The 25,763-nt window shown below is 38.7% G+C and overlaps 1 protein-coding gene across 3 annotated transcripts in view; it reads right to left on the bottom strand.

Moving 5' to 3' along the window:
* Positions 1–25,763, bottom strand: part of LOC145971829 (protein I'm not dead yet-like) — a 40,014-nt gene that overhangs the window by 3,324 nt on the left and 10,927 nt on the right. For 2 of the 3 annotated variants that reach the window (XM_083099889.1, XM_083099892.1), the window contains 3 exons: positions 13,389–13,531; positions 12,418–12,512; positions 11,749–12,032 (listed from right to left, as the gene is read on the bottom strand). In XM_083099889.1, the coding sequence (XP_082956015.1) occupies positions 11,749–12,032; positions 12,418–12,512; positions 13,389–13,531 (522 nt within the window). The remainder of the gene's footprint in view (positions 1–11,748; positions 12,033–12,417; positions 12,513–13,388; positions 13,532–25,763) is intronic. The other variant, XM_083099890.1, reaches the window with a different exon arrangement.

The following is a 25,763-nucleotide window of genomic DNA, read 5'->3' as shown; positions in this document are numbered from 1 at the left end:
GAATCCTATACTAGAACCATAGCCATCTGTGTCTGCATTAAGCTTGTGTTCTGGCGACAGAGTCTGTAAAACATAATCTGACAACAGATTGTCGACAAAAACCGAGCAGAATCTGATGGCAAATTAACAGCAGAAACAGAACAAGATTTACGCTTACTTATATTAATGTTATATAAATGCAATAAAATTGATTATTATAGGTGCTAAATAAGAGTATCGATGAATTATCGGTTAATTACAATTTTCATTTAATATGACATATAATGTAATATATGTTATATTGTAGTTATATCTCACATAGCGAAGGACTAGTTCAATTAAATTAATGATGAAGTAAATGGTAAAATTGGTAATTAAATTTAACTTATAAAACTTGAGATATAATTCATTTAAAATTAAATTTTTGCTTTATGCTTTAAATAGGCAATAAATAAATGAATAATTTTCTATTTATTATATTGATTCTAATAAGTTCAATATTCTGATTCTGAGTATAACATTCCCATACTTGTATCAGATGTCAGAAATTAAAGTGATAGTTATTACATTTTTTATCTTTTATTAATAATCGTGACTTTATATATATGTATTTCTGACAGAAATTAGATTGCGAGAAAGTACATTACATAATGGTAAGCGAAGAAACTATCGAATCATGCAAACTCTGTTTGCTTCTGCCATCAATCTGCTATATCAGAGATTGTATGTACAAATCCTGCTCAGTTTCTACCGTTAATTTGACATCAAATTGAAGCGCGCAGATCCTGCTCAATTTCTGGCCCATTTGAACGATGATATGTACAACGCGAAGACGAAGATATTACGCTCTTCACACCAGTGCCAAATCTGCCTCGAGATTTCCGAAAGATGAGGATACTGGATAGATCCGAACTTGTTAATGTAAGCTATCGCGGTTGTATTGTCAATACGAAGGAGGATATCACAATCATGAAGATCGGCTGCGAAACAACGAAGGGCGTTAAAGGCAGCCCTAAGTTCTAGTGAATTAATATGAAGGGACCTATCTTCCCCCGACTACCAGCCGTGTGTGCGCGACTCGCCGCAAGCCGCTCCCCAACCGTTCAAAGAAGCATCGGAAAAAATTTCTCGAACAAATCTGGCCGAACGGATTCGATTAAACTGGTCGGGGTTCGATAGAACGTTAATCCACCAAGTAAAATCTGATTGAAGATGCGAGGGGATTTCCATGAATGCTGAAAAGTCTTCGTTGCACCTAATCAGCGCTAGAAATTTCTCGCGTTCAAATTTCTTAGTATAAAGGAGACCATATTGTACGACTGGGCAAACTGAGATTAGTGATCCTATCATGCTCGCGAAATCTCTTATAGAACATCTGGACTTTTGGGCCATGTCAGATATTAAACTTAACAATTTTTCCCGACGATGAAGAGGAATTGAAATAGATTGTTTGTTAGAGTCAAAGACAAAACCTAAATATTTGTAAATATTTGATGGTTGTAAATGAGATTTCGAATAGTTTATCCTGAAGCCCAAGGAAAGAAGTAGATTAAGAGAGGCATTCACATTAGCTTGACATTCCTCAGGGGATGAGCCGAGGAAAAGAAAATCATCCAAATAAATGACTGATGAAAGCCTCTTTGACGAAGATAAGAGATGACGGGACGCATGATTTTCGTAAAGATATATGGAGCTGTCGACAAACCAAAAGATAACGCGGTGTATTCATAGGTTGTACTGCGCCATTGAAAACGGAGATATTTTCTATGCTGCTCTTCTATGGGAACCAGCAAATAGGCGTCTTCCAGATCTAAAGTGGCCATCTGGGATCCCGGTAACATAAGGCGAATAACCGTACGCCAATCCTCCAATTTAAAATGCGGAGGGCTAAGATAAGTATTTATTTCACGTAGGTTTAAAATAAAGCGTTTACCACCTGATGGCTTATCGATTAGGAAAAAAGAAGATAAAAATTGATCTGCACGGGGATCGACCGGTTCTATAGCTCCTTTGCGCAAAAGGCGTTCTATCTCCGACTGACAAAATTCCTCAGTAGATCTTGAAAATTCCATCTCTCTAAGAGAAGCTCTTGGCGGAGATGAGGATGTAAAAGGGAGACGATAACCTTGTATAGCCTCTAAAACTGATCGGTCGGCGGTAATATCAGCTCACTGTGCCAATAAATTACGGAGGCGACCCGCCGTACTTACGTCACTTAACGATGATGTCGTGATCGGGATCGAGAGCGATGGTGACGGCTCCTGGGATGAAAGGCTCCTGTTTGGCGAGCCGTCGATAGACGAGCAGGAGCCCTCCGGTTTCCCGAAGAGTGCGTTTTAGGGACTGACGCTCGAGAACGGCCTTGAGGGACTTGCTAACGTATGGGTTGAAGGGTCTTTTTCCCCACTAGAGATGCTGCCTTGGATATATCGCGTCCGGTCTTCTCACATGCCTGCGCTGCCTTGAGAGTCTCCGCAAAGTTTTGACCAAATAAAAAATCATCAATGGTTGCTGCTTCCGCGGCATTTTTGCCAATAATATTAAAGGAGGGCTTGGTGAAGGCCCTTCTAGTTGAGGAGAGACGAAAATGATGGTCAGTGAGTAAATGCATGCCCTCTGAGAGAAAAGACAGGGCGGAACGTGCATCATCGTTGAGCTCATGTAAGACTTCTGGTTTTAATAAAACTGATATGCCTGAGCCGAAAGCATTGAGGCATGCTCCCACCTGAGCCTGTGACCGAGCCTGGTACTCGTCACGCTTAATAACTGATGGGGCAAGGGCGGGAACTAACTCCTTGTTAAGTTTAGGTGGGGCCAGAGACGCCAGGTCCGCTTTTACCTCATATTTGGAAAGCAAGCCGGAACGTATGTCCTCACTCAAACCAGCACGAGCCTCAGACTGGATCGAGTTTAACATGACAGAATTCCAGACGGATGAAATAGGAAGAGATTGGTTTCCCTCGAACAATTCTCTGATTATGGCATGTGAATCTGGGAGAACTTCGGGATCCTGAGGATTCGGGACATCATTGGCGAGTGGATCGGCAAAGGAAACGGTAGCCTGGTTCGGCGGACGATTGACGTCATCATTAGTAGGATTTAGTGCTACTGAAAAGAAAAAACCAAAGCAGAATAGAACAGTCGATTATGTCCACTCTTTGCCACGAACAGATAGGTGGGTCGACAAGTGGACATACCTGGTACAACGCTCCGGTCAGCTTGTGTGACCGTCTGTTTTTCTGCTATTGGCTCTACGGCCGGTATCATGGACGGCGCCATATCATCATCGTCGGACGAAACGGTCCTCGAAAGCGACCAAATTTTTGAGGGGCGCCTCTGGAGGTTACGAGCGATAAGGCTACGTACTTGCTCGAGAATCCGAGAGCAGCTGTCTGTAGAGTAAGTGTCGCGAACTGAAAATGCATCCTTCGACGACTTCTGTCCGAAGAACGGCCATTACGTGATGTCTGCCTGCGTTGCGAACGCTCACGAGATTTTCGCTCACGAGAATGAGATCGCGCGCGGTGTCTACGATGACCTTTTTCTTCTCCAGAATGACGCGAGGATCTTCGCTTACTGCTCTTAAACTTCGGCATCTTTTCCCATAAGGATCTTGTGAATAAAATTGAATAAAAGCCGGAATGAGGCAAAAAACGTGTTGTTCAGGATGGCAAACAGAACACAATGACGATCGGGAGCGCACGCAGCGCTCGGGCGCACAAGGAACTTGAGTGCGCCTTCTTTTCTTTTTAAATGAGGCTTTAAATTATGTTGTCGGGAGGTGTGCAGGAGCACGACTATCTCACCTCCGCCAAGAGCTTCTCTTAGAGAGATGGAATTTTCAAGATCTACTGAGGAATTTTGTCAGTCGGAGATAGAATGCCTTTTGCGCAAAGGAGCTATAGAACCGGTCGATCCCCGTGCAGATCAATTTCTATCTTCTTTTTTCCTAATTGACAAGCCATCAGGTGGTAAACGCTTTATTTTAAACCTACGTGAGTTAAATACTTATCTTAGCCCTCCGCATTTTAAATTGGAGGATTGGCGTACGGTTATTCGCCTTATGTTACCGGGATCCCAGCTGGCCACTTTAGATCTGGAAGATGCCTATTTGCTGGTTCCCATAGAAGAGCAGCATAGAAAATATCTCCGTTTTCAATGGCGCAGTACAACCTATGAATACACCGCGTTACCTTTTGGTTTGTCGATAGCTCCATATATCTTTACGAAAATCATGCGTCCCGTCATCTCTTATCTTCGTCAAAGAGGCTTTCAATCAGTCATTTATTTGGATGATTTTCTTTTCCTCGGCTCATCCCCTGAAGAATGTCAAGCTAATGTGAATGCCTCTCTTAATCTACTTCTTTCCTTGGGCTTCAGGATAAACTATTCGAAATCTCATTTACAACCATCAAATATTTGCAAATATTTAGGTTTTGTCTTTGACTCTAACAAACAATCTATTTCAATTCCTCTTCATCGTCGGGAAAAATTGTTAAGTTTAATATCTGACATGGCCCAAAAGTCCAGATGTTCTATAAGAGATTTCGCGAGCATGATAGGATCACTAATCTCAGTTTGCCCAGCCGTACAATATGGTCTCCTTTATACTAAGAAATTTGAACGCGAGAAATTTCTAGCGCTGATTAGGTGCAACGAAGACTTTTCAGCATTCATGGAAATCCCCTCGCATCTTCAATCAGATTTTACTTGGTGGATTAATGTTCTATCGAACCCCGACCAGTCTAATCGAATCCGTTCGGCCAGATTTGTTCGAGAAATTTTTTCCGATGCTTCTTTGAACGGTTGGGGAGCGGCTTGCGGCGAGTCGCGCACACACGGCTGGTGGTCGGGGGAAGATAGGTCCCTTCATATTAATTCACTAGAACTTAGGGCTGCCTTTAACGCCCTTCGTTATTTCGCAGCCGATCTTCATGATTGTGATATCCTCCTTCGTATTGACAATACAACCGCGATAGCTTACATTAACAAGTTCGGATCTATCCAGTATCCTGATCTTTCGGAAATCTCGAGGCAGATTTGGCACTGGTGTAAAGAGCGTAATATCTTCGTCTTCGCGTCGTATATATCATCGTTAGATAACTATATTGCCGATGCCGAATCTCGCATCGCAGACCCCGATACCGAATGGTCCCTCTCACACAGAGCTTTCCAGCGAGTGGTTAGAGTCTTCGGTCCATTTGATATAGATCTTTTCGCGTCTTTACTCAACGCCAAGTGCAGTGCATACGTTTCATGGTTCCCAGGTCCGGGCTCGATCACAGTGGACGCATTTACTTTCTCATGGAGGAAATTGAATTTCTATGCTTTTCCGCCCTTTATCCTGCTACCTCGCGTATTAAGAAAAATAGCAGACGAGGAAGCAACGGGAACTCTAGTAGTTCCTTGGTGGCCCTCTCAGGCCTGGTTCCCCTTGTTCCAACGTCTGCTAATTTCGCCTCCGATAATATTTTCGCCTAGTCAATCCTTGCTCTCTTCGCCTTTCAGGAACCATCATCCAGCGTGGAGATCCCTTTCCCTGGCAGTCGGGAGAGTATCAGCGAAGCTTTTAAAAGCCGCCTAATACCACCTTCAGCCATCTCTACAATGCTGGCTTCCTTATCCGAATCGACCATTAAGCAGTATGCGCGTCCTCTCCGCCTTTGGTGGAATTTTTGTCAGCGCCGCCGTTTACCCCTTTTTTCTCCGTCGATTTCTCAAACACTGGATTTTCTAGCACAGGAACTAAAATCTATCTCATCGTATTCATCCCTGAATACGATGAGATCGGCAATATCATTAATCTCCGTAAACGAAATTGGACAACATCCGGCTGTCAGACGCTTCTGCAGGGGCGTTGCAGCACTCAAACCACCACAACCGAGATATGATTGGGTCTGGGATCCGGCACCCGTAAAGTTAGCTCTCATTTACCCGTACGACTTGTACTCCCTAAATGACATCGCCAAAAAATTGATTCTCCTTCTCGCTCTTGCCACGGGTCAACGTGCTCAGACGCTCGCGTCTCTGAGAATATCGCAAATAGTCATAGATGAGAAGTTAATTATGCGAGTGCCTGATCGTATTAAAACATTCGCTCCGGGTCGTACCCAGCCTTCCTTCTGTTTTTCACGGTTTAAAGATCACGAGGATCTTTGTATTGTTCGTTTAACAGAATACTATACTGATAAGACGAAAGATATGCGGCCTTCGGGATGCGATTCCCTCTTCATTTCTTGTAATAAACCTTACAAAGCAGTTACAGTCCAGACTGTGAGCCGATGGATTCGACAGAGGTTAGAGCAATGCGGTATAGATACTACTATCTTTACAGCTCATAGTACCCGGCACGCGTCAACCTCTTGTGCCGCGAAGAAGGGCGTTCGATCTAATTAAGCGCGCGGCAGGTTGGACCGGTGAATCTCGCGTCTTTACAAACTTCTATAACAGGCCTATTATTAATCCAGAGGATTTTAGTAATGCGATTCTGTTACCATAATTTTCATAATGTATGTTATTTTCTTTTCACAATATATTGTTCTCTGTAGCAAATTGTGACTATGAACAGCTACATAGTTTTCCATCCGGACGAGACATTCGGGTATAATTGTTAGATTGAACGAACTTACCTGTGAAGTTCGATCCTAATTATGCCCTTTGTCTCGTCCGGATGGACGAGATCGATCGATCTTCTCTCCAGAGAAAGATAGGGATGTATGTGGGAGGAGGTCGGACATGTCTTTACGCCCATTTGATCAACGAGCGACAGAATCCATCCGTGGCAACGGCATTGACGCATATCCTGTGGAGAGAGCATTCACACATTTTTCAGTCTAACGAATAATTGCTAGAAAACAATATTCGCAGACTAGAAAAATATGTGAGGCGCAAGTGGCTGGATCGAGAATCGAACCCGAGTCTTTCGCTTTCCGGGCAACTGCTCTAGACCACTGAGCTATCCAGACCTCACACCTAATGCTGCTTTTTAACACAGTGATATGCGACTCCAGAGCGATGTTGGTATCTCACTCGATGGATGCAATGCCGATTGCCACGGAGAATCCCTGAAAGGTCGCTCGCTGACCAAATAAGTGCCGGTGGAGGTATTCGCGTGCATGCTGTCTTCCGACTGGCCTTCCGTATGAAACGGCACCGACAAGCACAACGCCGTAGAGTGACCACATTCCCCAAGATCCCTCTAGTATATACTAAAATCCCCACTGTACCAAATAGCAGTGGCGGATGGACCCTAAGATAGGGCCGGGGCAGGCCTCCAGAGAAAGATAGGGATGTATGTGGGAGGAGGTCGGACGTGTCTTTACGCCCATTTGATCAACGAGCGACCTTTTGGTCAATATGCTATTATAATTCTCTTAATCCGTTATGTCAATCCTCGGTTTCTGCTAGTGTCCTGTTATCAAATTATGTCAGCAGATTTTGTAACATTTCTGCTAACATTCTGTTATCATTATCTAATATAACAGATTTTGCGTACAATCTTCAGTCTTTCTGCTGACAATAATTTATTGCAGGCACTTGGCAAAATCTGTTAGAACAGATTTGGCTGATATACAGGGTGTCTGATAACTTTTTGTAGTCCCGAAGTGTGAAGGTAGATTGGTTCAAATTGAGAAAGAAGGTGCTATACTGTTTTGCGATATTCGCAATAATTAACGAAAAATTAATTAAAGAAGAGGGCTGCAAGGGATCATGAAACGCAATATAAAAGCAGAGCCTTTCTAATTCTACAGCCAACCTCTCTTACTCGCTAGTGCACCCTGTTTCCACAAATGAGGCTGACGACCGAATGCACAGCGGAATAACTGCGCCAATCATTTGCCTGTAGAAGGAAATGTCTGCAGCACAAAGAGCTGCAAGTTTGGACACAGCTGAGACGTAACCAGGACGAAATCAAAGGCAGCAGCCCTGCCCATCAAACTAAGGAGCAAGGCCTCTGTTATCTGAATTTAAATGATTACTATTTCAACAAGAGAGAGAAACTGGATTGCCTTTATTATGACGACATCTGGCTCATGTATAAGGACTTGATTTGCTCAGTGGAACGTTCGCACGTTATATCAATCAGAGAAATTGGCACAACTTACATCGGAATACAAAAGATTACATATTGACATATGCGGCATTAGCGAAATGCGCTGGAATACCTGCGAAGAAACGAGTAATGCTCTGGTGAGCTGGTGGTGTTTTCTGGCATGCCAAATGCGAATGACCACATATGAACGGAGTGGGAATATATTTTAGCAGGAGAGTTAAGAATGCTTTATTAAATTGGAAAGCTGTATCAGACAGAATTATAACTGCTCGGCTGAATTCTAGGTGGCGTAAAATAACAATCATTCAGTGCTACACTCCTACAGAGGATAGTAAACTAGAGATCAAAGAGCAATTCTACAGCATGCTTGACAAAACATTAAGTCAAGTTAATCGTAACGATCTTGTTATACTAATGGAAGATTTTAATGCAAGAATAGGTGCCGATAACACTGGAGCACAGAATGAGCTGTCATGGCGTGGGAGAAAGGAATGAAAACGGTGAATTACTTATCGAGACGTATACGAACGACGAGTTGAAAATAGGTGGTTCTTTGTTTATCCATAAAGAAAAGCATAAAGTAACGTGAACAGCACCTAATCCATCACTGCATACTCAACAATATCAGCTGGATCACTTTTGTGTAAGCAAGAAATGGAGTCACACATTGCTTGATGTCCGAAATAAAAGAAGCGCTGAAATCAACAGTGATCACTACATGTTACTTGCTGAATTGAAATTAAGGACAGCTCCTAGAAGAATCAACCAGCAGTCGTCATGAAAACAATACCAACTAAACAAATTGCAAGAAGAAGACACAAAGAACAGATATGTGCAGACAATTGGCAGAAAGTATGCTGAAAAGGAGACAAAGCCCTCAGATTCAGTCAACGAAGTGTGGAATAGCATAAAGAACGCAATTAATGAGTCAGCGACGCAAGTGCTTGGATATCGCAACAATCGGAGCAAAGAATGATTGCCATCTTTTGGCAATTTATAGAGGAAAGAAGAAACATCAAGGATCGCTTACTACGCTTACAACACAAGACAAACATCTGAATTGAGAAACAATTATAACGACATCAATAAACAAATTAAAAGGCAAGCCAGAAGAGATAAAAGAACATATTTCGAAAATCTGGCAGGTGAAGCTGAAGTAGCTGCAGCGAAAGGTGATATCAAAAATGTATACAGCATTGTAAGAAAATTAACGAATGATAAGCCTAATAGAAATCCACCTATTAAAGATAACGCTGGTAATCTGATAACCATAGACGAAGAGCAGCTAAAGATCTGGCGCGAACATTTGGAAAAAACCTTTAATGTTGATACTCAGGATAATCGGGATTTCCCCTCAAGAAAAGACAAAGCCGGCTAAATAGAAATATATGCACAGATCCACCAGGAAGGGAAAAAATTGCGAATGCTTTAAAAATTCTGAAAAATAGCAGAGCAGCTAGCATAGATAACATTCCTGGCGAATGTCTGGAGGCGAATATAAGTAGTACGGCTGACATGCTGTATCCGCTTTTCAGGGAAATCTGAGCATCAGAACAACTCCCGGCTGAATGAAAAGATGCACTTATTGTCAAAATACCGAAGAAAGATAATCTCACGAATTGCAATAATTGGAGGGGAATTGCTTTGCTATCTAATGTAAGTAAGGTTTTTAATAGGATCACTCTAAATAGAATAGTCGACCTACTAAATAGGCTGCTAAGGAAACAACAAACAGGCTTTCGCTCAAATTGGTCGTGCATAGACAACGGTCGTGGTAGACAATATTAACACCATGTGAATAATTATAGAACAATACATTGAGTATTGCTCGACTTTGTTCATTGCCTTTCAATCAATTATGAAAAGGCTTTCGATTCGGTTAAGAGGGATTGTATTTGGAGGGCCCCAGAGAACGATGTGGAGTGCCGCAGAAAATAATAAATCTAATAAAAGAAGACTACAGTGGTGCAACTTGCAGAGTGCTGCACAAGGGCAAACTCAGCGACACTTTTGAGACAACTTGTAAGGGAGTAAAACAAGAATGTATACTGTCACCATTGCTCTTCATCGTCATCGTTAGATTGGGTACTAGAAATCTTTGATATCCAGATGAAAGAAATTACTTGGAAGAATGAACCGGAGCCTTGAGGATATGGAATATGCGGATGACATTGTTTTGATGCACATACATCGACACATGCAATCAAAGCTGAATCATCTCTGCTCGGAATTGATGAAGGCTAGCCTGAGGATTAACATCAATAAAACTGAAACGATGAGAGTAAACAGCACTAATTCAACCCCATTTAATCCATTCGCAACGCATTGAGGATGTCAACCAATTTAAATACTTAGGCAGCGTTATATCAACTGACGGAGGAGCGTTAAAAGACATTAATGTCAGACTTCAAAAAACTAAGTTAGCTTTTGCCAAACTAAAAAACATCTGGAGAGCAAGTAATATCATGCTGAATACCAAAATAAGAATTTTTAATTCTTGCGTTAAATCCGTATTATTATATGGATCAGAAACATGGTTTGTCAGCAATGAAATTGAGAGAAAAGTGCAAGCATTTGTTAACCGATGCCTTCGTAACATATTGAAGATATGGTAGGCAAGAGTCATAACCAACGAAGACCTTTGGAAGACAATCAACCAAAAAAGTATTAACAATGAAATCAAGAAGCGCAAATGTGGTTGGTTAAGACACATATTGAGGAAGGAATTTGATGAAATATCTCACGCTGCATTGGAATGGAACCCACAGGATACTAGACGAGGAAAATCACCTATCCTGGAGAAGATCTGTATATGACGAAACTGGCAAATCGTTTAATGAACTAAGATTAATAGCGAGGAAGAGGCAGACGTGGAAATCTTTTGCTGAAACCTTATGCTCCTGATGGAGTCTGGATAATAATAATAATAATTAAAGAAAATTGGTCAATCTGCATGAATAGAAGCGCGCGGCGACGAGAGTCGCCCCACTGTAGTCTTATACTAGGCGCGCGACGAAGCGGTGAGTGGGGAAGGAGTCGTGAATCCAGGCTTCACTCACCACTCCTCCCCCACTCCGCCGCCGCTTCGCCGCGCGCTTCTATTCATGCAGATTGGCCGATCTCCTTTAATTAATTTTTCATTAATTATTGCGAATATCGCAAAACAGTATAGCACCTTACTTCTCAATTTGAGCCAATCTACTTTCACACTTCGGGACCACGAAAAGTTATCAGCCACCCTATATATATATATATATATACAGGATGTAACAGAAAAAAACATGTAAAACACATCATTTGATACAATACAATAATCCAAATCAAAAAGTCCTGAGATATTTTTTATCCAAACTTTCTTTCTGTTTTTATATGGTATTAAAGTTAATGAGAAACAGGAAAAGTAAATAGTCGGAGGATAACGAGATCCGAATGATCCGATTAGGCTATAGAAGCGCTATAGAATAGCTATAGAAAAGCGCTGATTAATTAACTTTAACACCATATAAAAAGAAAGAAAGAAAGAACAGAAAGAAAAGAAAGCGTAGATCAAAAAGTGGCTTAAAATTTTTCTATTTATATTGTTATAGTTAATAGTATTCTGTTTTTTCATCTTGTTCAATTACATCTTGTACACGCACACTCTTGTGCATGCACACTCGCACGCACGCACGCATGCATGTACAAATACACAAGCATATAAATATGAAAAAATGTACCATTCGAGCTATCACTGGTAGAGTGATATTCGCGATACCCACGTTCGAGGTGAATTCCGTTATGGTACCTTCAAAGAAGCATACCAAGGCAAGTATTACGATGGGTGGTAAGTAGCGAAGCGGTAGCAGAGCTTCGCCAACTCGTTTCGCCATGCAGGACGCGGCACTTCCACGCGAGATTGCGAAACCACCGCCCAATAAAAACATTAGACTCCACGGCATCTTGGTCTCGATTACTTTCCACGTCATTAAACCTTCCGACGATCTTTTTGGCCTTTTAGCGGCTGCGATATGCATATAATCATAGATATAAAGTGTAAATAAAGCCTCATCGCCCTAAGACATTTTATGTAAATATAGTTCTTTTTAAACGGATACAGGAAGTTTTTTTAGCAAAAAATATAGACAATGTCACATTGGCTATCAAAAACATTTGCATTTTCGAAAATTCTTTATATTCAATAGCTATTGTATGACATTGTGTCTATTAGTGTGTTTTCTTAGAAAACTGCCAAAATTAATAGTTTTAGCGTATTATTTTTTTTCCAATGTTACATTAAAGCTTGTAACTTAAAATATTTTACAAAAAGAAATCATAATTCTCTGTTCAAAATTATTACTATATCAAAGATTATATTAGATATTAATAATGAGATTTTTTCTTCTTACGATCTTGACTATAACTGTAAATGAAGCTGGGGTCTTTCGGAATGAAGAACATCAGGATAGAAACGAATATCACCGGCACTGAATCTTTGAGGTCTCTGCGCATTTATATTATTTATATTTATATTATTTATATTTTTTATGATATTGTGTATGTACACGCACCGGCAGGAATGGTGTCTCGGTACGTTTGTGTGACGCTCACAGACGTCATACTCGCACAAGCGAAACGCGCATGTACGTGGGCCGGGCAGCGAAGGAGAAAGTGGGGGTAAAGTAGTGGGGGGCGTTCCGATGTTGCGTCCTTCGCGCACAGCACAAGAGCGAGAGAGAAAGCATTACAAGACGTGATATCGAGTTAGAGGTGTCCAATAGCCGTCTCTCTCATTCGACGTTCGAATGAGAAAGTGCGAGTGAAACAGCTACCGCGCGGGACACCGCGCTGTTTTTATACGTGTCTCGTGCGCTCAAGTATCGATATGCATACTTTTTTTTCTTTCTTTAAGAAATGCGACTTAACTACGTGCACTGAGGGTCGACATTCATTCTATTAAATTAAATAATAATTAAATTATATAAAAAGATAAAATTTAATGAAGAATAAATTCTCACGTACAGTACCGGTCAAAAATATATCACCTTTTTTTTATATAACTTAATTCAAAGTGTATACATTTAATAATTAATTTTTCTTAAGTTGCTGTGTTCATTATTTAATAAAAGTCTATTCTTAAGTAATCTATACCTACTATTAAAATATGTGACTAAACAGAAATATATACACTTTAAATTAAGTTCACTTTGAGTTGTTATTCTCAAAAAACATAAAGATGATATATTTTTGGCCGGTACTGTATGTGCGCGCTTCGCGTGTGTGCGTATGACGTCGACTGTCCACACATATATACCGGGACACCATTCCTGCCGGTACGTGTACATGCCATTATTGTCTCACAAAAAATCAGAATACTAACATATCAGTGACTAGTTCGGACCATCCGATGACGAAGCCGGGTTTGCGGAATATCCAAAGAAATACGCATGTGAAGAACAATGTGGCCACTCCATACTCGTGAAAAGTTATGGGTCCCAAATTTTTATATCTTTCTTGTATAACCTGGGAGTGTATTATCACTTGTCAAAACAAGTTCTCAACTAATGAATTTAAAATTACATTTCACAATTTCGGCATTTTATTCTGTAACTGTAACGGTAATGTAGTTACACTTTTTTTTAGTAAGGATAACAAATTTATGTTATTTTTATCATTACTTTTCATATTTTGAAAATATTTATGATGTATTTTTGTATATTTAATTTTCAATCATCGACCGATATTCATACAATAAATTCGGATGATACAAAGGAAAATATTAAGAAAAGGGCTGATTTTTAGCTCTCAAAAATGTAAGCAAAAGGAATAGTGTTTTTTCGTTTTATTTTTTGTAGATTTGATCTTCTGAATACGATAAAACTACATATTAAAAAATTCGTGGGGTTTAAGAAAACATCTTAAAAATTGAACAACAACATGGTGTATATATAAGCCTACACGGAACAAAAACCTCTAATGGATGTCCAGTAGACGTCCATCATGGAAATTCGAAACCTCTATTAGACGTCCATGCATTCTCCTATAGACGTCTATTAGAGATTCACAGTTCCGCATTTCTTATTTCCATTCGACATCCATTAGACGTATTCATAGATGCCACTTGGACGTCATATAGACATTAACTAGAGGTTATAAAAATTCATTTCTGAACGTCATATGGATATCATATAGACATTAATTAGAGCCCCAAGTAGCACATATTCGTTTCAAAAATGTTTCACAAATGTCTCACATATTTCTTTGAAACGTTTCATAACCGACTCTTAAAAACGTTTCTGATTAGTTAAAATGTCCACTTGAAAAACGTTAAGAGATACGTTTCTTTTGTGATAAAAAAAGCGTTTAAAAACCGTTTAAAATACGCTTAAAATATGTTTTCTTCTTTTATTCGTTAAACGTTTGCTTTCTCATGAAATTAATAAAATAACGCATTCATACACACTCTTTAATAATATTTCACTAAAAGTATTAGTAATATTGACTGTTTTAATCAATAATATTAGATTATAATTTATTTATTTCGTATAAAATTAAAAATTTTATTTATATTTACGTTCGTATATTGAACATGCATCTTAAATAGATAATGAACGGATCATTTTCGTTTATTGGCCGGACATTTACTTGTCCGACTTATAAAATCGTTTTAATATCTGAAGTTTCTCTATTGGAACTTTATCAGAAATTAGATCGAAGTAATACTTTTAATTTTATCTGTCACCCTTTGCAAGCTTTATATAATTCTCATGACTAAATCTCAAGTACGAGAAAAAGAGCGCACTATAGCGGTAAACGAACGAACTAGCGATTACTGATTTTGCAGTGAAATTTTACTTCCACTGATTATAATTAGTGAGATATAAGATAAAGTAACAAAAAATAAGCGTTTCTTCTTGAAATCAATGAAACACTGTTTCTTAATGATTTTATTCATATATTTTCTTAATTACACACACACACACACACACACACACACACACACACACACACATACATATATGTATATATATTTATACAGAGTGTCCCAGACCACCCGTACACCCCTTTTAAAATGAAAATAAATGGCTTTTATCAAAAATCGCGAACAATTTTTAAATAAATCGGGTACGCTCTATCAAATAGTGATATTTTCAACTTTTGATTCCGACCGGAAATACGCCATCCGGATCGGAAGTTGAATTTTTCTAGGGGAACATGGTATTTTTTATTACAGATTCGAATTGTGAAAAAATAAGAACGTGAAAAAATAAGAAACTTTTGTATCAAACGTTTTTTTCTAAAAGTGCCTCTGTCAATCTTCATTCAGTTCATTATTTCATCATAGTTACTTTCAAGGTCAATTTTAAGATTGACAAAGGCACTTTCAGAAAAAACAAAATTTGATACAAAAGTTTCTTATTTTTTTACGTACAATTCGAATTAATAAAAGCCATTTATTTTCATTTTAAAAGGGTGGTCTGGGACATATATACATATACAGGGCGTCCCTGAGCATGACCTCACGCACTTGTGAGGAGGTAGAGCGCAGTAAATTAAATAAAGAAATCCTATTCCATGTAACGATTTTTGTAATAATAATAGAAATATTAATTATTGAAATCGAACGAATGAGAGAAGCGCTCGACCGCTCGAGCTATAGCACGGCTCACCATATCAGACATTGCCTGTCGGCGCGCGGCGAAACGTGAAGATGGCGATGGCGGTAACCACGGGTAGCGGCGCGCTGTCCCTCCCCTCGCCGTGCGCCGGCAGGCAATGTCTGACACGGTGGGCCGTGCTATAGCTTGAGCGGTCGAGCGCTTCTCTCATTTGTCCGATTTCAATAATTAATATTTCTATTATTATTACAAAAATCGTTACATGGAATAGGATTTCTTTATTTAATTTACTGCGCTCTACCTCCTCACAAGTGCGTGAGATCATGCTCAGGGACACCCTGTATATCCCAGGTAGCATTATGACATCTAAAGACGTCTTAATGACATATTATGACGTCATTCTTAAGATGTCATTTTGCTATCCAGGATATATACAAGGTGTACAAAAAGTATGGAACCCCTTGAATAACTTGGAGAAATTTCATTTTAGAAAAAAATATTAAATACAAAAGTTGTAGGGCTCTAAAATATCTATTTATTAGTCTTATCAGCATGACCACAGGTGGTGTTGCCAATGTTACATGAAGGTCACCTTGAATTTTTTAAATGGAAACCCTTATTTCTTATTACATATTCTTGTAGTTTATCTCGAAAGATTTCCAAAATACTATATTTAGATTATTTTTCATATAAATACTTTTCAAGTTATAAGACTCGAAGTAATTTCTTCATTTTACATAAATTACAAAGTATCTCGTAAAATATTCATTTTTCGATTACCTTACCTCAATATTTTTATGCTTAAAATAATAGGAATAAAAGGAATCAATTGCTATAAGAAAAACGCACAGTTGTTTTTAAGAAAAAATATGTAACTGTCAATTGCAAATTCTAATAAATAAATGTATATATATACAGGGTGATTCTGAACAGACGTTTGTCTTTAAAAAGATAAATTGTCGAGTATATTCTAAGACGATTTTCCCTTTACCAAAATCGTCTACGAGGCTTAGTTTTTAAATTATTAAATAAAATAGTTCGCGAATTACGGAACGAGTACAAGAGGTAGACAGGGACGGCGCAACTCACCGTCCGATACAGGCGATCATGTGGGGCGCGCGACGCGATCAGCTGATTGCTGCACACGATGAGTGTAACAATCAGTGTGTATGTGTGTGTGTGTGTGTGTGTGTGTGTGTGGGGTGTATTTATGCACGCGTATCCACACATGCACCGTACTCTCTCTCATTCTCCCTCTTTCTCTCTCACTCTCTCACTCACTCACTCACTCACTTATTCTTACCTTAATAATGAGATTCTTCATACTGCTGATAAATAGCAGTGCCCAGTGTGTTGCACGATAATAATCGTCGTCGACGAGACGTCGTTTCTTCAACACTCAGTCTGACACAAATAAGCGAAGTTTTTTCTTTCATCACTTTCGACACTTTTACAAATTTACTCGCGCACTTAATCACTCACGATTGATAAAAGGAGAAATTTACCAACGGTTACGGTACGAATTTAATAAATGATTAACGCATTTAATTATTAATTACACACTCGATTAAAGAAACGCGTTAACAGAACGCGATACTCGATGCAAAGCGCGCGACGCGACGACCGACGACAAGCAGGTCAGGTTAGTACTAGCGCCTCTAGCGCTGCCAAACATAAACGTGTAGCATTACGCGCTAGTACTAACCTGACCTGCTTGTCGTCGGTCGTCGCGTCGCGCGCTTTGCATCGAGTATCGCGTTCTGTTAACGCGTTTCTTTAATCGAGTGTGTAATTAATAATTAAATGCGTTAACCGTTTATTAAATTCGTACCGTAACCGTGGGTAAATTCCTCCTTTTATCAATCGTGAGTGATTAAGTGCGCGAGTAAATTTGTAAAAGTGTCGAAAGTGATGAAAGAAAAAACTTCGCTTATTTGTGTCAGACTGCGTGTTGAAGAAACGACGTCTCGTCGACGACGATTATTATCGTGCAACACACTGGGCACTGCTATTTATCAGCAGTATGAAGAATTTCATTATTAAGGTAAGAATAAGTGAGTGAGTGAGTGAGTGAGAGAGTGAGAGAAAGAGGGAGAAAGAGAGAGAGAGAAAGAGAGAGAGTACGGTGCATGTGTGGATACGCGTGCATAAATACACCCCACACACACACACACACACACACACACACACACACTGATTGTTACACTCATCGTGTGCAGCAATCAGCTGATCGCGTCGCGCGCCCCACATGATCGCCTGTATCGGACGGTGAGTTGCGCCGTCCCTGTCTACCTCTTGTACTCGTTCCGTAATTCGCGAACTATTTTATTTAATAATTTAAAAACTAAGCCTCGTAGACAATTTTGGTAAAGGGAAAATCATCTTAGAATAGACTCGACAATTTATCTTTTTAAAGACAAACGTCTGTTCAGAATCACCCTGTATATATATACATATACAAGGTGTCCCATTTTATTTTTGTCAGTCAAATATCTCGATATTACTTAGAGTTAGAAAAAAATGTTTCAAACAAAAGTTGTATGGCTTAAAGGAGGCCATAAGATGGTGTCACTGGTTTGACCTTGAAAAGTCGTTTGAAGGTTACGTGAAGGTCACCTTCAATTTCTTAAATGAAACCCCCTATTTTTTATTACTTATTCTTGTAGCATATCTCGAGATCTTTCCAAAACACTATAATAAAGTATTTCTTCATTGAGTACTTTTCGAGTTATGAGGCTTCAAATAATATCTTAATTTTACATAAACCATAAAATATCTAGTAAAATATTCATTTTTTGATTATCTTACCTTAATACTTTTATGTACAAAATAATGAGAGGAATCAATTGGTGTAAAGAAAAGACATAGTTGTTTTTAAGAAAAAATATGTAATTGTTTATTAGAGAGAGAGAGAGAGAGAGAGAGAGAGAGAGAGAGAGAGAGAGAGAGAGAGAGAGAGAGAGAGAGACAGAGAGAGAGAGAGTATGAGAACGATTTTCGTTTGATGAGCATGTCAGATGACAAGTGTAGCATAAATAAAGACGGAATGCAGTGTGCCTTTAGAATGTAGGAGTTGTTAGAAGAAGGATGTATGAGCAGTGTGCGGAGCGCATGCCGAGAGCATGAAGAACTGAGTTAACATTCTTTTACTGTATATTCTTTTATCAAATATAACCGTTGATTAACACCTAAAATTTATCTCGTACTTTATCCCATATATTATTTGAGGACTTGTCCAGGAAGCCAATTTGAGATAAAGCCAATGTATCGCGGTAAGGCGAAATCGAGAGAAGTGACGAGAAACGTGGTCGTGAGAGAGAATCCACCGTGAAAATCAGTGACATAAGAGACGTCAGTGAATTAACGTGTGAATTAACTATTCGTGAGAGATTCGTGAAGGACAACATTAGTGCTAGAACCGCGAGCGATTTAACATTAGGAGAGCTAAAAGAAGAATTGAGAAAGCTAGGACTATCAACCTCTGGAAATAAAAGCGAGTTGATAATCCATTTAAACAGAGCAGATCCTTCTGGTATCTGGACCGAGAAGCTGCCAGAAGAACAAGAGGCTGGAAGTGCAGAAGATACTAATATGACGACAAATGAAGGAAATATCTCTCGGATACAAGCACAATTGGGAGTATTCCCATAATAAACGTATGCTCGAGGAGGAATTAAATACATAGAGACGAGAGCTTGAATCGTTAAGAGCTCGTGCATCAGGAACGTGCATTGAAGAAGCGTCCGGTCAAACACAATCGAAAATCAACATAAACGCCATAGCCGAATTGCTTGCTACTTTCGACGGTACGATGGGCAATTTTGAAACATGGGAAAAGCAACTGCGACTATTGAGACGGACATACCGATTAAACGATGAGCATGTAAAATTATTAATTGATATGCGACTGAAGGGAAAAGCGTTGAAGTGGCTACATTCGAAGCCCGAGTTTCTCGAAATATCAGTGGAGGCGTTACTCTGTGAGCTCAAGAACATGTTTGAGGGCCCAGCAGGATGAGACTACGCAAGGATTTTGAAGAGCGCGAATGAAAGAAAGGCGAAACATTTAGCGATTACGTGCATTCGAAAATCATACTCGTATAAGAAAATACGCTATTTACACCGGTACTTTTAAGTTTAGCGCTATAGCGTTCTAATACAGTTAGGCGAATGTATCGTCTCTTGTAGATAGCGTGAATTGTTGAGAAGAAGAGAACAGAAAAAAAGAGATAAGAGATTAAAATATTTTGGAGTGTAACCAACTCTTTCGGATTATTAAGGAATAACCTTTCTTATAGTATTTCAGAAGTGGGATTCGAGAGTAACTGCGTGTTATTATAATTACTGTACTGATATTAGATTGTAATGTTAAAAAAATACGTATTGTGAGACTGGCTGAGCGTAAACGTGAGAAAGGCTGGGAACCATTATTATTTGCTTGGATAGTGACTGTAATTGTTTTGGAAAAACTTCCGGAAATATTGTTTGAAAATGTCTGATCCGAACAAATTCAAGGTTGCTCAACTGAAAGAGCAGTTGCAGAAGATGCAGTTACCGACGACGGGAAGTAAAGCGGAATTGATCGCACGATTGCAAGATGCTGACTCTGAAGGACATTGGATGCGAGAGTTACAAACTGTTGAAGTTGATGCAATTAAGGAAGGTATGTCGTCAATGCAGGTTAGAAATGTACAGGATAATGACAATAGAATACCAGAAGATGCCATAAGAGAAATTGAATTGTTGTGAAGAGGATGTCGGCTTATGGAGAGAGAGTTAAGGTTAGTTGAAAGAAAAAATGAAATATTGCGTAATAGCACGGGTGCCAATAGAGCTACGGAGGTACAGGCGAAAGTTAACGTTAAGACGGTGAATTACTAAACGATTTCGACGGTTTGAAGGCTTATTCAAAAATTGGGAGAAGCAATTAAAGTTGTTAATACTTACGTATAAGTTGGATGTAAGTAATGCTCAACTTTTGCTGGGGGTATGAGACGTAAAGGAAGAGCTTTGGACTGGTTTCACTCTCACCCTGGATACATTGAATTAAATGTTGAAGAAATATTAACTGAAATAAGGAAATTATGATCATCGACAAAGCAGATTGAAGTTACGAAGACAATTTGAGGAAAGAAAGTGGAAGGCTGAGGAACATTTCAGTACATGTTATCATGAAAAGATGATTTTGGCTAATCACGTTCCAGTGGAAGAAGATGAGTTGATGGAATATCTTATTGACGGAATACCGAACATGCAATTAAGGAATCAAGCGAGCTGCAGCAGTTTAATACGAAAGCTGAATTGTTAGCTGCGTTTGAAGATGTTACTTTGAAGGATCGTTCAGAGCACGAGTCCAAAGCATGGAATAAGAAGCAAAAGGAAGGACGAGTTCAGAAGAAGAAGGAGGTGTTACTCAGGAAAGAAGCACTGACGGATTCAAATACAATTCAGGCGAAGATTAGATGTTATAATTGTAGTAAATATGGACATTTGTCTAAAGATTGTAAGCTATCAAAAAGGAAAAAGAGTACTTGTTTTAAATGTGGAGAGAAGGGGCATAGAATTCATGAATGCAAGGTTGAGGTAGAATCGAATCAGAATACGGATATACATGCTATACAAGCTGTTAATGATTTTGAAAAGGTGGTTACTGTAAGTATTAATGAATCACATATGAACTTTGAAGTAAAGATTAATGCTTTGATTGATGCAGGAAGTCCAATCAGTTTAGTCAAGAAGAATTTGATTCCTAGTTGTTTTGTGGATCAATCTGATGAGTCACGTAAAGGACCCCGCACAAAACATGGGGAAATTCGGTCCCGGCCAAATTTGATAAAACTGTACTATTTTGTACTTTGAGTCATGCTGATCAAAAGTTGTCAACCGGGCGCAACCCGATCCAATGAGCCGTTTTAGAGCTACAGTGGCTCAAACAGTGGCGCTGACAACTTTTGATCAGCATGACTCAAAGTACAAAATGGCACAGTTTTATCAAATTTGGCCGGGACCGAATTTCCCCATGTTTTGTGCGGGGTCCTTTTACGGAATAAATGGAAGTAAATTAAATATTATAGGGAGTAACCCCTCTTATACTCGGAAATCATATTCCGATTGACGAACACGAGATTGCCGAATACATTATCGACGGCATACTCAATCGCATGTTAAGAGATCAAGCGCACGTTAGCCGTCTTAAAGCTAAAACAGTATTGCTAGAAGCATTTGAGCGGGTCACACTGAAAGATAAAAAATATCATACGACGAAATTCAGGAAAAAGGCGCGGGCAGACAAGGGCAATAGAAAGAGTGAGCAGAAAACATCGAAAAGCGGGTAAAAGAATTGCTTCAACTGCAGCTTAGTTAATCATTTTAGCAAGAACTATCCGATGAAAGAAAGTGGTCCTAAGTGTTTCAAGTGTGGTGGGGTCATATTGTGGGGAAATGTAAAAAAGAAGCAGAGGTAAAAAATGCTTATGTTGCGACGAAGATAATTCAAACAAAATGTCGTAAAGAGGTTGCGATTAACAATTGTAAAATTAGCACTTTAATTGATACAGGAAGTGATTTATGTCTCATGCGCGCGGATCAATACATTGAGTTAGGATTGCCTCGATTAAAGAATAAAGAAACGCGATTTCGTGGCGTGGGATCGAACGTAACGCTAGGAGACTTTTGTGCGGAATTAACAGTCGACGGACGTTCTTATCCTATTCTCATTCGAATTGTGTCTAACGATAAAATAACTTATAAATTTCTTATTGGCATCGATTTTATAAATACGGTGAATTACACATAAAAAACGGGAATGTATCGATTATTCCTCTAGAAGAGATAATAAAAAATAAACAGGAAGACGCCTGAAATATTTCAAATAAATTTAGAATGCGAGAAAACCGATGAAGTGGACATAACGCACATTACGGATGACAAACACCGTTTAGTCCTTGAGAGTGCTGTGCGTAAGTACCATCCTCTTAAAGTTAAAGCAACGAATCTTAAGATGTCTATAGTTTTAAAAGATAAAAAGCCAGTGTATCAAAGAGCTCGACGATTATCGCCATTAGAGAAGGAAAAAGTAAACGAACATATCAGCGCGTAGATTCAAGACGGTATTGTACAACCTTCTCTCTTTGATTATGCGAGTCCCACAGTTTTGGTAAAAAAGATGGACAAAAGTACTAGATTGTGTGGCGATTATCGACAACTTAATAAAAAAATTGTACGCTATAGATATCCACTCCTACTCATAGAAGACCAATTAAATCTTTTGCCAAACGCGAAATACTTTAGTACGTTAGATTTGAAAAACATTTTTTTTCATATTTCAGTAGATAAGGAGAGTCAAAAATATACAGCTTTTATAGTTCCTGATGGACATTATGAATTTCTAAAAGTACCCTTTGGTCTTTGCATCTCATCAATTTTTCAACGATTTATAAATGCAACTTTTAAAGATGACATACACGATAAAATAGTACTAATTTATTTAAATAATTTGATAATCTCTTCCGTAGACAGAGATACAGGAATCAAAAATTTGGAAATTGTGTTAAAAATCCCGAGCGAGGCAGAACTAATAATAAATTGGAAGAAGTGTTGCTTTTTACAGAGCAGAGTAGAATTTCTTGGTCATGTGGTGGAAAATGGTCGAGTACACATAAAATCGAAGCAGTACATAAATTCCCAGAGTCAACTAATGTAAAGCGAATGCAGAGTTTCCTCGGTCTGAGCGGTTACTTTAGAAAATTTATACCGAAGTATTCAACCATAGCGTGTCCCTTCACTTATTTGCTGAAATCAAATGCGAAATTTCAATTTGGAGAAGAGAAGAAATAGGCGTTTAATTGTTTGAAAGAAATTTTATGCGATAGGCTCGTGTTGCGTCTATATAAATTTGGTGCCGAAACAAAATTTCATACCAATGCGTCGATTAATAGATACGGTGCGATTCTATTACAAAAAGGTAATGAAGATAATAAGTTTCATCCTATTTATTATTCAAGTGGCAAAATATGTAGAACGACGTTATATAAGTTATGAGTTAAAAGTACATTCTATTGTTAAAGCATTAATAAAGTTTCGTGTTTATTTGCTAGGAATAGCGTTTAAAATAATAACAGATTGTCGCATTTACATTAACTATGTATAAAAAAGATTTATGAGTACGTGTAGTCGGTGGGCTTTTGGAAGAATATAATTATACCATTGAGCATAGGCCTGGAAATACATGGTACACATGGATGCATTGAGTCACAATCCTTTTTCAGTCTGTATGATTGTAGACGAACGTGATAGCGCAATTGTAAAATTTAGACGAGCACAACAAGATGATGATGTAAAGAAAATATTCGCGGTAAAAAGGGGAAATAATGAAGATTATGTGATAAAAAATGACTCGCTTTTTAAAAAACATAATGGAGATATTTTGTCAGTAGTACCAAAAGCAATGCGCAAGTCGTTAAACAAGCACATGATAGAGGACATTTCTCAGTTGAGAAAACAGAAACGTTATTATTAAGAGATTATTGAATATAAAAGCGAAAATTGTAAAAATAGTGTGGCACAAAAAATTGTGTGGCTTGCATTTTAGCTGAGAAAAAGTAAGGTAAACAAGAAGGATATTTGAATGCGATTGAAAAGGGTAAATTACCGTTAGATACGTATTATATTGATCATATGGGACCGTTACCTTCTACGAGAAAAAATTATAAATATATTTTTGCTATAGTAAATGCGTTCACTTTTGTATGGTTATACGCCACTAAAACTACAAATGCGACCGAAGTTATCAGTAAGCTCAGAAAGCAATCAGTTATTTTTGGAAATTCACGACGAATAATCTCCGATCGCGATGCGGCTTTTACACCTAAAGAATTTATCGATTATTGTGCGGCAGAAAATATAATTCATGCATTAACTACAACCGGAATCCCCCGTGCGAATGGACAAACAGAGCGTATGAATCGAGTTTTGATACCGTTACTAACTAAGCTTTCAGATCCTAAGCGTGAGGAATGGTTTAAATTTCTTTTTTTTTTTTTTTTTTTGATTCGGTTCATTTATATTTAAATTCTACATTACATAGAAGTATCAATACATCATCTCATTTATTATGGGGAACTCATGTGCGTATGCGAGACGACCCTCAAATCCGAGAATTGTTAGAAAAAGAATGGGTCGACGATTTTCAAAACAGCCGTAATGACTTACGTAGACAAGCGAAAGAATGTATTGCGAAAATCCAGTGTGAAAACCCAGCGACTTTTGATAAAAAGTAGCTACGAAATACAAAAAAAATGATTTAGTAGCGATAAAGCGCACACAGCTAGGCCTGGTTTAAAACTAGCAAATAAGTATCTTGGTCCATACAGTATATCGAAAATGTTACGCAATGATCGATATCGATGTTGTGCACAAGATGGAGGAGCATGAAGGACTATTAAAAACATCTACATCCGCAGGCTACATGAAACCATGGATAGATTATACGAGCGATGACTCGGAGTCTGAAAACGAGAACGAAGACGTTCGGGGACGAACGTCCATGCAAAATGGCCGAATGTAGGATTGAGAGAGGGGAAGAGAGGAGAGGGGGAGGGGGAGAGAGAGAGAGGGAACGATTTTCGTTTGGTGAGTGGCGGTTTGGTGTTCTCCGAATTTAAAATCTATTATTCTTCAAATTATTGTTCCCAAGAAGTGCATCAGTCAAATATTAGAAGTAGCCCACAATTCTGTAACAGGCGGACATTTTGAGATAAATAAGATATTGGATAACATTCGAAAACGTTTTTATTGGGCTACGTGTAAACATGATGTCGAGAACTAATGCCGTTTTTGTAGAATTTGTGTAGCAAAGAAAAGTCCCCTTCGGAAAAAGGAAAGTCTCCAATGCAAGTTTATATTGTAGGAGTTCCATTTGAGAGAGTCCAAATGGATATACTCGATCCTCTCCCTATTACTTCAAGTAGAAATCGATATTTATTAGTTGCAATCAATTGTTTTACGAAATAGGCTGAAGCTCTTCCATTAAAGAATATTAGAGCCAATACGATAGCGAAGGCTTTTGTGAGTCAAATAGTTTTTCGTCATGGAGTTCCCTTAGAAGCGCACACAGATCAGGGTAAAAATTTTGAATC

Source organism: Camponotus vicinus, unplaced genomic scaffold (assembly GCF_025532165.1).
Source record: "Camponotus vicinus isolate PSW18456_S1 unplaced genomic scaffold, iyCamVici1.0 SCAF_5, whole genome shotgun sequence".
Classification (NCBI taxonomy): Eukaryota; Metazoa; Arthropoda; class Insecta; order Hymenoptera; family Formicidae; genus Camponotus; species Camponotus vicinus.
This window is presented reverse-complemented; position numbering and strand designations above follow the sequence as displayed.